Raw genomic sequence first — 11,817 nt, forward strand, 5'->3', positions numbered from 1 at the left:
AGGAATGCATGTTTGTATCAACATCTCACAAAAGCAGATATTTACCCTAAGGTATTAAGAAGTCCTCCCAAACACTTAAACACCTCAGTTCCATGAAAAAGATTCGCAATGATCCAGAATTCTTAAACTTCTATCAAAGATACAAAGAGATCTATAGGAAGGAGCTGACTGTTTCAAAGAAGTCTTCTAATGACAAAATAATATATAATGCAAAGAATAAGAGCTTAGCAGTCTGGGATGTTACAAAAAAGGAAATGGGGAGAGGCAAACAAAGGCAGAATAACATACTGTTAAGGGAGGGGGATAAGGTAATAAATGATCCACAGCACTTAGCAAACTATGTAAACGAACATTATTCAAGTATTGCAGAGAAGTTACAGCAAAAATTCCCCAAAACAAATATAGCACCTGTAAATAATGTAATAATTCAATGATGTTACTTCAAATCGCAGAGAATGAGGTCAATAAAACTGTTCGAAAAGTAAAAAGCAAAAAGGCAGTGGTCTTGCTGAAGTACAAATGCGTGTACTGAAACAATGCATAGAGATTACACAAGGCAACTTAACAAATATAATAAATGAATCCTTCACATTAAGGACATTTCCAGAGCAGTTACAACAGGTACGAGTTGTACCTTTGCTTAAGAAATATAATGCAGAAGACATAGAAAATTAGCAGCCCATTTCCATGCAGTGACCATTCTCAAAAATTATAGAAGCAGTTATGAAAGACAGATTAATGAATTACCTGAGTAAATACAATCTTTAAAGCAAATCATAGTTTGGTTTTTGAAGTGGCAAAAATACGGAGTCAGCCATAGTAGAATTCACAAAAGTTGTACTTCATGCTCTTGACAAAGATGAGTGTGTCACAGGCATATTTTTGGATCTTTGTAAGCCTTTGATACAATCGACCACAAAATTCTATTAAATAAATCAGAAGTGTTAGGAATAAGAGTGGTAACTAATGATTGGTTTCGATACTACCTAGCAGATAGAGTACAAAGAGTGGAGATAACACACACTTCAAATAGATCCAAACATTTAGTAAAACACTTATCAGAACCAAAATATATTAATATAGGGGTTCTGCAAGGAGGCATATTAGGACCAATACTACTCCTGATATACATCGATGACTTTCCTAGTACTGTTACTCAGGGTGAAAAAATTCTCTTTGCTGATGCCAGAAATATTATAGTCACTGAGAAAACAAGAGAGATCCTTGCAGAGAAAGTGAATGAAACTCTCAAGGAAGTTTATGATCGGTCAATAAGCAATAAAGTGACATTGAACGTAAAGGAAACTAATGCCATGAATTTCAGTTTGAAGAGGGAAAATGACAACATTAAATTAAATGTAGATAGCACCTCTATAGGCCGTGTAAAAAATGCAAAATTTCTAGGAATGAACAATGATTCTCAGTTGAAGTGGTGTGAACACACAGAATGTCATCAGCATGTAATGCCCTTAGAAACCTATCATTAGTGTGTAATATGCAGTGTCTTTTAGTTACATACTATTCATATGTACACTCAGTTCTTAGCTATGGCATTCCTTTTTGGGGAACAAATGCACAAAATATGAACACAATTTTCAAACTCCAGAAAAGAGCCAAAGAGTAATAACGAAAAATAGTAGTCAAGCTCATTGTAAAGATCTGTTCAATACACTGGGGATTTTATCTATTCTATGTGAATAGATTTACTAGTCAATTGCACACATCAAAAATAACATTGGTAATTACTGCAAAAACAGCTTTGTCCATGACAATGGAGCAAGAGCTAGACTCAATTTACATTTATCAAGAAAAAATAAACATAAAACTCAAAACAGCATTTTCTACCAAGGAATAAAACTGTACAATAATTTACCAAAAGAGATTAAAGAAATTGCATAAAAACTTATTAAAAAGGCAGCTAAAAAGTATCTGTTGAGCAGTACATTTTATACATTGAAAGATTACTTAGATCAAACATAGTAGGGGTTGGGTTAAAAAAATGTTATACAAATAAATAAGAATAGTAATTATAAAACATACAGCATTCCACATAACACCTTCACACTATGTTTTTTCCCTTCTTTTTTCCTTTTTTCCTTTTCTATAAAAATTTACCCACAAGCTATGCATAGCACAATACTAACACCTCTTCCTCTTTCTGAGCTCAAAATCACACTCATTCTAGAGGGATGCTGACTCAGTTTTTCAGGATACCAAACGGGAAGTTGCGGTACAGAAAATGGCCCAGAGATCACCTGTGTGTGTGTGTTTGTGTGTGTAGTGAGTGATGTGTTATGGAACAATGTGTGTATAGTGTGTGCAGTGACTGATAGTGAGGTATGAGTGAACAGTGTGGCATTACCTTATTTAATAAGTTATTTGTAAGAAAAAATGTTGTATACCAGGAGTAAATCTAATGATAGTTTCTAACTGGAAGTCTGTAAATGTGTGTGTATACGAATTAGCTTATTTTAGATTGGTCTGAACTTATAAATACTCTGACATGTCATATACCCTTGTAAAAAGAGATCTACAGATGAATAAAGCTACTACTATTACTAGATGACTTATCGCTATCACATGACTTTCGACACCTCTGTGTGTAAATGCTTTTTTATAAAAAAAAGAAAAAAAGTGTCGTCTGCTGCACATATGTAGGTGTATACAACTGTTTCATCTTATAGCACGTTTTTACTATCGAAACAATGTATAAAGTGTTGCTAAACACTGAAACATTCCTATGCAGTGGAGGAAAGGACGACATGCTGCTGATAAAACAGTAATGTCATCAGGTACCATAGTCATCTGAAGATAGGTATCATAGCTGGGAAGATATTATGACACTGAAATAAAGCACTTGTGGCTAGTTGCTTTGTACCCCCAACACTTCTCATTCTGTCTGTGGAGCAGACCCATCTCAGCTAGAATGACGTTTGCAGCAGTCGCTACTCTGTAATCATATCTTTTGCCCTTAATCGGCATAAGCAGCATGTACAGTAGCCAACTGAGGTACATTCCACAATTAAAAGGTACAAGTTTACATGTTAAGCAGACATGATTGCCGGATTGTGAACAATAGGTGGCAATACTCGTAGAATATGATACTTTTTGTAATGCTATTCAGTCTGTCTATTGCGAAACAGGTGAGTGACTGTTTAGAAAGTATGAAGAAGAGTATGTCATTGTAAAAATGAGCCACTGGGCTATGGTTTGTGTGTTCAAAAATGAATACAGCTTGCAGATTTATGTTATTTATTACTTTATACAGTAAATGGATTGCCTTCATCTTGGCCATCAAAGAGAACAGCGAAGTCTTCAATTTTCACGGTAATTTCTGAATACGTGAAACAATATTGTCAGATATGCAATAAAGAGTGGTTTGCTGTCCGTACATTTCGCTGTGCAAATGGGAACCCGTCCAAGAAGGAACAACTACGGTATATATTCTTCACTATGTCCTCCAGTCTCTACATAAATAACATAGAGATCAAGTTTCAGCTATTGCTTGCTGTAGCTTTAATTGCAGTGAACAAATGACACACGAGTGCGCAATCGCAAGAGGTCTCACGGGAATACATAAACGAGTAGGGAAGAATAGTGCAAATTGGCGAGCCACTCTGGACCAGATACATGACGAAAGGTACTCTACATCCCAACCACCAGTTCCTTCCCACAAAGACATCTCTCATCCTTTTCCAACGAGCATCTTTTCCAATACCTCCCACATCTCAATCCTCACTCACAGTTACCTAGAGCCCACATCACACTGTTCTCATTATGACGATGAAAATCGCACTTACGGAGTCGGTGGGTTTTGCTTTGCGTGCTGCAGATGGTAAGTGCACGACGAATGATGGGAAGTGAATGCTATTGAAATCGGATGATTAGACAAATTGGCAGAACCAATAAGATTGTAGTGTTCGATGAATGTTGTCATTGTGTGGAATCTATAAAACTATGTGGCAGCATAAGGGAATATGCTGTGCAGAATGTAGTCATATAAAACAGAATATTCTATAAACTTCTAATTGTACTGTTAGGTTTCTGAGTAACAACTAAAAACTAAACTCCGTCAAAATAGGGCTTGAGCGCCCACTGACACCAATCAACCACCATATCAACCTCAGCCCATTGGCATCAATGGAAGCGGATATGGAGGGGCATGTGGTCAGCGCCCCACTCTCCCCGCCGTTGTCACTTTTCGTGACTGGAGCTGCTTCTTCCCCATCAAGTAGCTCCTCAATGAGCCTCACAAGGGTTTAGTGCAACCCACAAGCCAACAGCACTCGGTAGACCGGAAGGTCAGCCATCTAAGAGCTAGCCAGCCCTGCAGCACCTAACTTTGGTGATCTGTTACCACTGCAGCAAGGTCGTTGAGTAAAAATAACCTTGGAAATCTTTTTCGGACGATCATTGTGTTACGCTACGGATCAATCCGTCACCACAACCACATACCTCCAATCACATTTGCTGTCTTCGCCAACTCACAAGCAAACTGTAACATTTCGACTTAATCTATAACTTGGGCTGCGCTACAGATCAGGCCATCAACTCAGCCAGTCTTCCGCCAGTCACATTAGTTGGCTTTGCCAACTCACAACCAAGCTGTAACGATATAACAACAAACAATATCCCTTGAAATAATATCATATTTCGAGAAACATACAAGACAAGAAATAGGTATGAAAGCCAGCAACTAATAATAGCCAGATCAATAAATCGCCAATCTCGTGCTGTCCACAATGAAAACTAAAGTAACCAATTCGCATCTTCCGCCGAAACAAGTCATTAGTTTCAGCGATTCTCATTAGCTACTGCATACTGTCACTCGATTGACTATGACCAATGGAAATGTGTTGCCAACTGCAGCACGCAGCGGAAGTTTCGCCGACCTTGTTATGTGCACTTTAACCCATTATGACTTAGAATGCACGTCACATCATCATCATCCTTTTCATAAACATCATCTATATTTTAGCTGTATAATTAGTTTGGCGTTTTAATCTGACCTAATTTTAAAAAAAATCAATGGCTGAAGTCTTTCTCCCATTCTTAGTGAGATGCTGCGTAAATAAATCTTATATTAAAAAGAAGACGTCATCGACACTTCATCTCTCTCCATTGTAGCCTCCGTTACACTAATATCTGGAAAAAAAATTACTTTTAATTTCTGGACCCCAGGTTTGGAATTGCAAATCTGTTTTACCGTGTGTTATTTAAGATGATTCTGGCTTCAATAACTGGCACTGACTTCAGATAACGGTACTTGCACGTCCACAAACACGCGCGAGCGCACACACACACAAACGCGCGCTCTCTCTCTCTATTGCGCTTTCAGCCGGCGACATCAGGCTACGATGAAAAAAATCTATAACTAAGACAGCGTAGAGATCAATTAGTATGGTGCTCTGTGAAAATGTACTGACTGCGAATAAAGTAGAGCGGCTAACCACAGTGGAGCCCTCCTATTTATTCCTGGTAGCAGCCGTTCCCGTGTCCCACGCAACACGTCGTACGCAGCAGCGGCACTTAAGCTTCGCGAGCCGCGCCGCCTGTAAGAGATCAGCGTTCATGACCTCGAATCGCTCTCGAGACACTATTGACGTGGTGCTGCACGAGTAGCACTTTATTTTGACTATTAAGTATCCTGTTGGTTAGCTCTTATTATTCTAGATAACAGTCACTATTCAGTTGAAGCAACTAATAACTAGCAAGATGAGAAAGGGTTCTCACCTGCCGCGCGGGATTAGCCGAGCGGTCTCAGACGCTGCAGTCATGGACAGTGCGGCTGGTCCCGGCGGAGGTACGAGTCCTCCCTCGGGCATGGATGTGTGTGTTTGTCCTTAGGATAATTTAGGTTAAGTAGTGTGTAAGCTTAGGGACTGGTGACCTTAGCAGTTACGTCCCATAAGATTTCACACACATTTGAACATTTTTTGGTTCTCACCTTTCTCTGAGTCGTCTTTCTTGGTTTCTGACAAACTTCCCGTTCGAGCCCACATTTCTTGGAAGATGGTGGCGGGGCTGAGCTCTCCTGGACTGGCTTCCACGGAACGAGTCGTCGATCTCCAATTGGTGCCGCTTGGGCGATTGTATCTTCCCTGAAAAGTTCACCCAGTATTTAATTGCATTTACTCATCATATTTTGTGAAGCCTGTCATGAAGGAAAATTTTCAAGAATGTGGAACGGGGCTGGATATACGTCAATCCGGAATGAAAAACTGAATGAATATAAGCTTTCACCAATAAGGTAGGGAAGAGGGGGAACATTTTCGAATAAAGTGTCACGCGTTTGCAGACGACTTTGCCATGGCTTCTGAAAATGTGACGCCGGCTCGAATACACATGGTTCTTTTAGAAGAAATAGCCAATAGAACCAGCTTAAGAATTTCTGATAAAATAAAAAATAATAAATATAAAAAGCTATCAAACAATAAAACAGCACCGAAATTTCTAAAAACACGGTAATTTGCAAGAAAGATTGCAAGCGATATATCTCGAAGGTGCTACTGCCACAGAGCCAGATATCGATTTTGCTTACAGCGGTGACAACTATAACGACTAAAGGTAACTGATATGGATTTTGTGTGTAGCTTACCAAGCAATCTCCATTTCAAATGATCAATGCTTCAAATGATTTTCTTTAATTACATCAGGGGGCTAGGTGAACGAAAAAGGATCAGTTTTTATTGTCAAAAGTAACAACACATTCAGAGGAGAAGCAAGAATATAAATATGATTGCTGCTCGATTCGGTCGCAGCAATATATCACGATTTTCGACGATGCAGTTGGGGAGGAACCTAATAGCAGAGCTTTAAATACTTCGACTGAAACGAGCAGTGACCATGTTTGCAGCCATGCTTCTCCTACGACTGTTTATTACTTTGAGCACTAAAAGCTGATCCACCTTCACCGATCCTCCTACGTAGTCCCATGTTTTAATTTTTTTTAAATCATTTGAAACATTGATAATTTGAAATGGAGATTGATTTGCACGCCAGCCCCATGCTCTTCATTGTATGTATGGAGTACAGAAACTTACTACATACGTAAATGAGCTCGTCTCACGGAGTTAATTATGCCGCTATATTTTGTAGAAATAATAAAAATATCTCCAACATTGTAAAAGACCTGTGTTTCTTATGTAACAGTTCGACGCAATTATTATTGTATTTCGATATTAATAAAACATGAGATATTACTTTCCTGTTGTACATTATGTGTCTATTCTGATAATCGAAATCTGGCTCCGTTACGTTTGCAACTTCGCTATACAATGAAGAGCCGAAGAAAATGGTACGTCCGCCTAATATTGTGTAGGGTCCCCGCAAGCACGTAGAAGTGCCGCAACACGACGTGGCATGGACTCGACTAATGTCTGAAGTAGTGCTGGAGGAAACTCACACCATGAACCCTGCAGGGCTGTCCATAAATCCGTAAGAGTACGAGGGGGTGGAGATCTCTTCTGAACAGCACTTAACAAGGCATCCCATTATGCTCAATAATGTTCATGCCTGGGAAGTTTGTAGGCCGGCGGAAGTGTTTAAACTAAGAGTGTTCCTGGAGCCATTCCGTAGCAATTCTGGACGTGTGAGGTGTCGTATTGTCCTGTTGGAGCTACCCAAGTCCGTCGCAATGCACAATGGACATGAATGGGTGCAGGTGATCAGACAAGATGCTTACGTACCTGTCATCTGTCAGTGTCGTACGTAGATGTATCAGGGGTCTAATATCACTCCAACTGCACACGCCCCACACCATTAGAGAGCATCCACCAGCTTGAACAGTCCCCTGCTGACATGCGGGTCCAAAGATCCATGAGCTTTTCTCCATACCCGCTCCATCCACTCGATACAATTTGAATCGAAACTCTTCCGACCAGACAGCATGTTTCCAGTCATCAACAGTCCAATATCGGTGTTGAGGGCCCCAGGCTGTGTGTCATGCAGTCATCAAGGATGCACGAGTTGGCCTTGGGCTCCGAATGCCCATATCGATGACGCTTCCTTGAATGGTTCGCACGCTGACTCTTGTTGATAACTCAGCATTGAAACCTGCAGCAGTTTCGGAAGGAATGCACTTCTTTCGCGTTGAACACTTCTCTTCGGTCGTCGGTGGTCCCGTTCTTGCAGGATCTTTTTCCGGCGGCAGCGATGTCGGGGACCTGATGTTTTACCGGATTCCTGACACTCACGGTAGATTTGTGAAGTGGTCGTACGGGAAAATCCCCACTTCATCTCTACCTCGGAGATCTTGTGTCCTATCGCTGTGGGACGACTATAACATCACATTCAAACTCAGCTAAATCTTGATAACCTGTCATCGTAGCAGCAGTAATCGATCTAACAACTGCGCCAGACTTGTCTTATATAGGCGTTGCCGACCGCAGCGCCGTATTCTGCATGTTTACATACCTCTGTATTTGAATACGTACGCCTATATCAGTTTCTTTGGCGATTCAGTGTATGTGGCTTGCAAGCGCTCTCCCAAATTACCAAAAAACACATAACTTGGGAACGGCGTGTAGCGTAACTAAAGATCTATACAATAAAAACTACCTGCCTAAAAACGCAAAAATAAGGCATTACAAAACAGTTGTGAAGACAGAATGTTTATATACAAGCAAATGTCTCGCGTTTAACGGTAATTTAGATAAATTAGAAACACTAGAAAAGTGAATCATTAGAAAGATTACAATAATTGTTAAATGAACCGTCTTAAATTGCGTAGGAAGTTTCATCTATTCACTGACGACAAACCATCCATTTAGATAAGTTTTGCGTTACTACCAGACATGGATTACAGGCCACAAAATTTGTCAGTGGGGCACTATATAATGTTGCGCTAAAATATGCATCGCTGTATATCAAAACGTAAACCACGTTAATACTGAACGATTGAAAGCATTATGGTAGTCATTACATTACACAGGTCAATTCTAGTGTCCGATTCCACCAGTCGGTATTGACCAATAACGTAATGCGTGATGTTATTTTGTTTGTGCAGCATATTGTAGTTATGAACGTTAAATGATTTCTCTGTATTTTCTTGTCACGCGCGTATATAAAAAGTTCGATGTACATTGTTTTATTTTCATATTGTAATTTGTTTTCGGCATCTTTTGTTGATGAAAGTAGTAGTGATTTATAAGCTCTTGATTTCTCACGCAACTGCTTTTCATTATGGATGAGTCAGTTGTGTTTAGAGCGAAAATTCTCCTTGAGAAAATGACTGACCCTAAATCAACTATAAGATTTTTGCAATAATTGGGCGTTATTGCAGAATTTTGCAAGTGCAGTGTTTGTGGAAATTATATGGTTTTGAGAAAGGTTCCATCATCACGAACTTCCGACGAATACACGTGGATATTACTTCTAGTTACCGAATACAACTATTCGATGGTTCATTACTTAGATCGTTTTTGCAGTACGTGTGGAAAATATAATACAATATCTGCACTCGTAACTGCTGTCAGAAGTTTTGCGAAAAAGTTAGCAATATTGGAATGGGTAACTAGAATTAATCTGTATATGAGGTCAATTCCAGTTACCGATTCCAATTTTTCGAAAGGTCATTAATTGGATCTTTATTTTTCCGGCTGTTATCTCAAATGTAATAACATTTTTCTGCTCTTAATTGCTCTCTGAATTACCGCGAAACAGCTACAAGCATTGGAATCGATAACTAGAATTGACCTCTTATATAGGTCAATCCAGTTACCGATTCCAACTAGTCGAAAGTTCATTCATTAGATCTTTTTTTCAATTCGATGGTTCACTAACTGGATCGTTGGTTTCTAGCAGGTGTCGCAAATGTAATAAGATTTTTCCTCTCGTAATTGTTCTCTGTTTCACGGCGAAACGGCTACGAACATTGGAGTCGATGATTGATACATTGTTCCCATTACATACGCCCTCACACTGTTTATTTATTTATACAGTTTATATTAATTTCTTCTCGTATAATACAGTTTTGTGTTTGATCTTTAACTTTTCGTAAAATTAATTTCAGTCGACTGCATTATTCTTCTGTCTAGCTTAGTTAATTTCCAGGATTCAACAAATATAATACCATTTCTGCACTAGTAGTTGTTCTCTGAAATTATACAGTAAAGTTCTACCGATTTCAATATTTGTTAATTTTTAATGGATTTCCGTTATTCGAGTTCCTGCCTTGTTAGAATTTACGGTGTTTGTTTCTCCATATTTTATATTACTAATTCCTATTTGTTATAATTCGCTTTATTTTTCCGCTGTTTTGTTCTAATTTAATTTGTCCCCATCCAAAAATCCAACTTTCCTGTGCTTCTCCTGTTGGAATGAATAATCAATAATGGAATTAACGTAATTTAGCAATAGAACCATTTCACCATGCGCCATACAGTAATACAATTTATGGTTCTCTGTGCCCCTCCACTCGCATAAATTATGATAATAATCCTAATAAGACTCAAATTTTTTACATTCCTGTTCTTATTTATTTCCGTTATCTTCAATTCGTTTCCATGTAATTCGTGCTTAAATAATAATCGCGTTAAATGTAAGTATTATTTTACCGCACGCTATATTCCTTTGTTTACGAGTATGATCCGTACCCTTCATAGATTGCCGATAAGCAGCATCTCTGCAAAACCGACGAGTGGAGTCGGACACTAGAATCCATCCCATTACACTTTGCATTTAAAGACCACTCCAAAGAAAAAAATTGCATATTCTTAAAAAATTTACCTCCGTCAAATGGTAATTAAAGGTAAAAATATGGAGATATCCATTTTAAAATTTGACGCAAACTGTTTGAATCTGAGATGCTAAGAAGGGGAGGATAGAGCAATTGGCGCAGAACCACCCACTTGTAGTATGTTGTGTATCATCGCATACGGTGATGGCATGGGGCACCACTGAATGTAATATTTACTTTCGGCTCCTGAGTTTTCAAATTTGATTTATGGGGTGTCACGTGTCCTATACACTACAGGCAAATTTCTTCACATAAATTTCTGAGTTCTCGCTGATTTTTCTTCAATAATGAATAGCTACGTAGATGGCGTAGGTGAGAGCGTTCTGCACGTACTTTGTACTGGAAGGGCAGGCTATCATAAATATCTTTCAGGCAAATGTTTGATCATAAATAGAAGCGACAATCTGACAAAACTATTCGTTAGAGTACCTTGGATAGCTTATTGGGCTAGGAAATCCCCAGTCGCCATCTTGACAACTCTTCGCAGCCGGGAAAGTATCGAATGTGGTCCACTGTGGCGACTGGACGGGCGAGATGCCAACGCGAAAGAACGGGTCCCTGAAGAACTCCGCGAACAGCGCCGACGCGAACATGACTACGTAACAGCAGCGCAAGCAGCTGCCGTTTTACTGCGTCACCTAAATTTCCGTGCAAAGATACTACCAAACGAATATTAACCATCTGTCTCAGATGTTAAACTAATAAAGTTCCCGAATACAAAGATATTATTTGATATTTTTTGTTTTTTCTATGACAAAAAGAGAGAGAGGCTGCGATGTGATAGTTTCGCTTAACACACATGTAAGAATTACTGCCTATTTCTGATCGCAAATATTTTGAATACTCAGGGTGATTCTGTTACAGACTTTCAGGGATGATGGAGAAGGGTAGGCCTAAACGTATCAATAACCCTACCCGGAAACGACCAAGTCGAAAATTATAAACGAAAAGGGTTCCTTGTTACCAATAGGATAGGGTAGGCAACTTTCAGAGCTGTTTACTATGGGTGCAGAATAAAGAGTATACAGAATGGAAACACGACCTGCAATCCATGAGCCAAACTTTAGTGCGTATGCGCG

The 11,817-nt window shown here is 39.2% G+C and overlaps 1 protein-coding gene across 1 annotated transcript in view; it reads right to left on the reverse strand.

Moving 5' to 3' along the window:
* LOC124565812 (katanin p60 ATPase-containing subunit A-like 1) overlaps nucleotides 1–11,331 on the reverse strand; it is a 143,769-nt gene extending 132,438 nt beyond the window's left edge. The window contains exons 1-2 of the mRNA XM_047131020.1: nucleotides 11,168–11,331; nucleotides 5,948–6,101 (exon numbers count right to left, since the gene is read on the reverse strand). Of these exons, the coding sequence (XP_046986976.1) occupies nucleotides 5,948–6,101; nucleotides 11,168–11,331 (318 nt within the window). The remainder of the gene's footprint in view (nucleotides 1–5,947; nucleotides 6,102–11,167) is intronic.
* Nucleotides 11,332–11,817: the final 486 nt, after the last annotated feature.

Source organism: Schistocerca americana, chromosome 1, assembly GCF_021461395.2.
Source record: "Schistocerca americana isolate TAMUIC-IGC-003095 chromosome 1, iqSchAmer2.1, whole genome shotgun sequence".
Classification (NCBI taxonomy): Eukaryota; Metazoa; Arthropoda; class Insecta; order Orthoptera; family Acrididae; genus Schistocerca; species Schistocerca americana.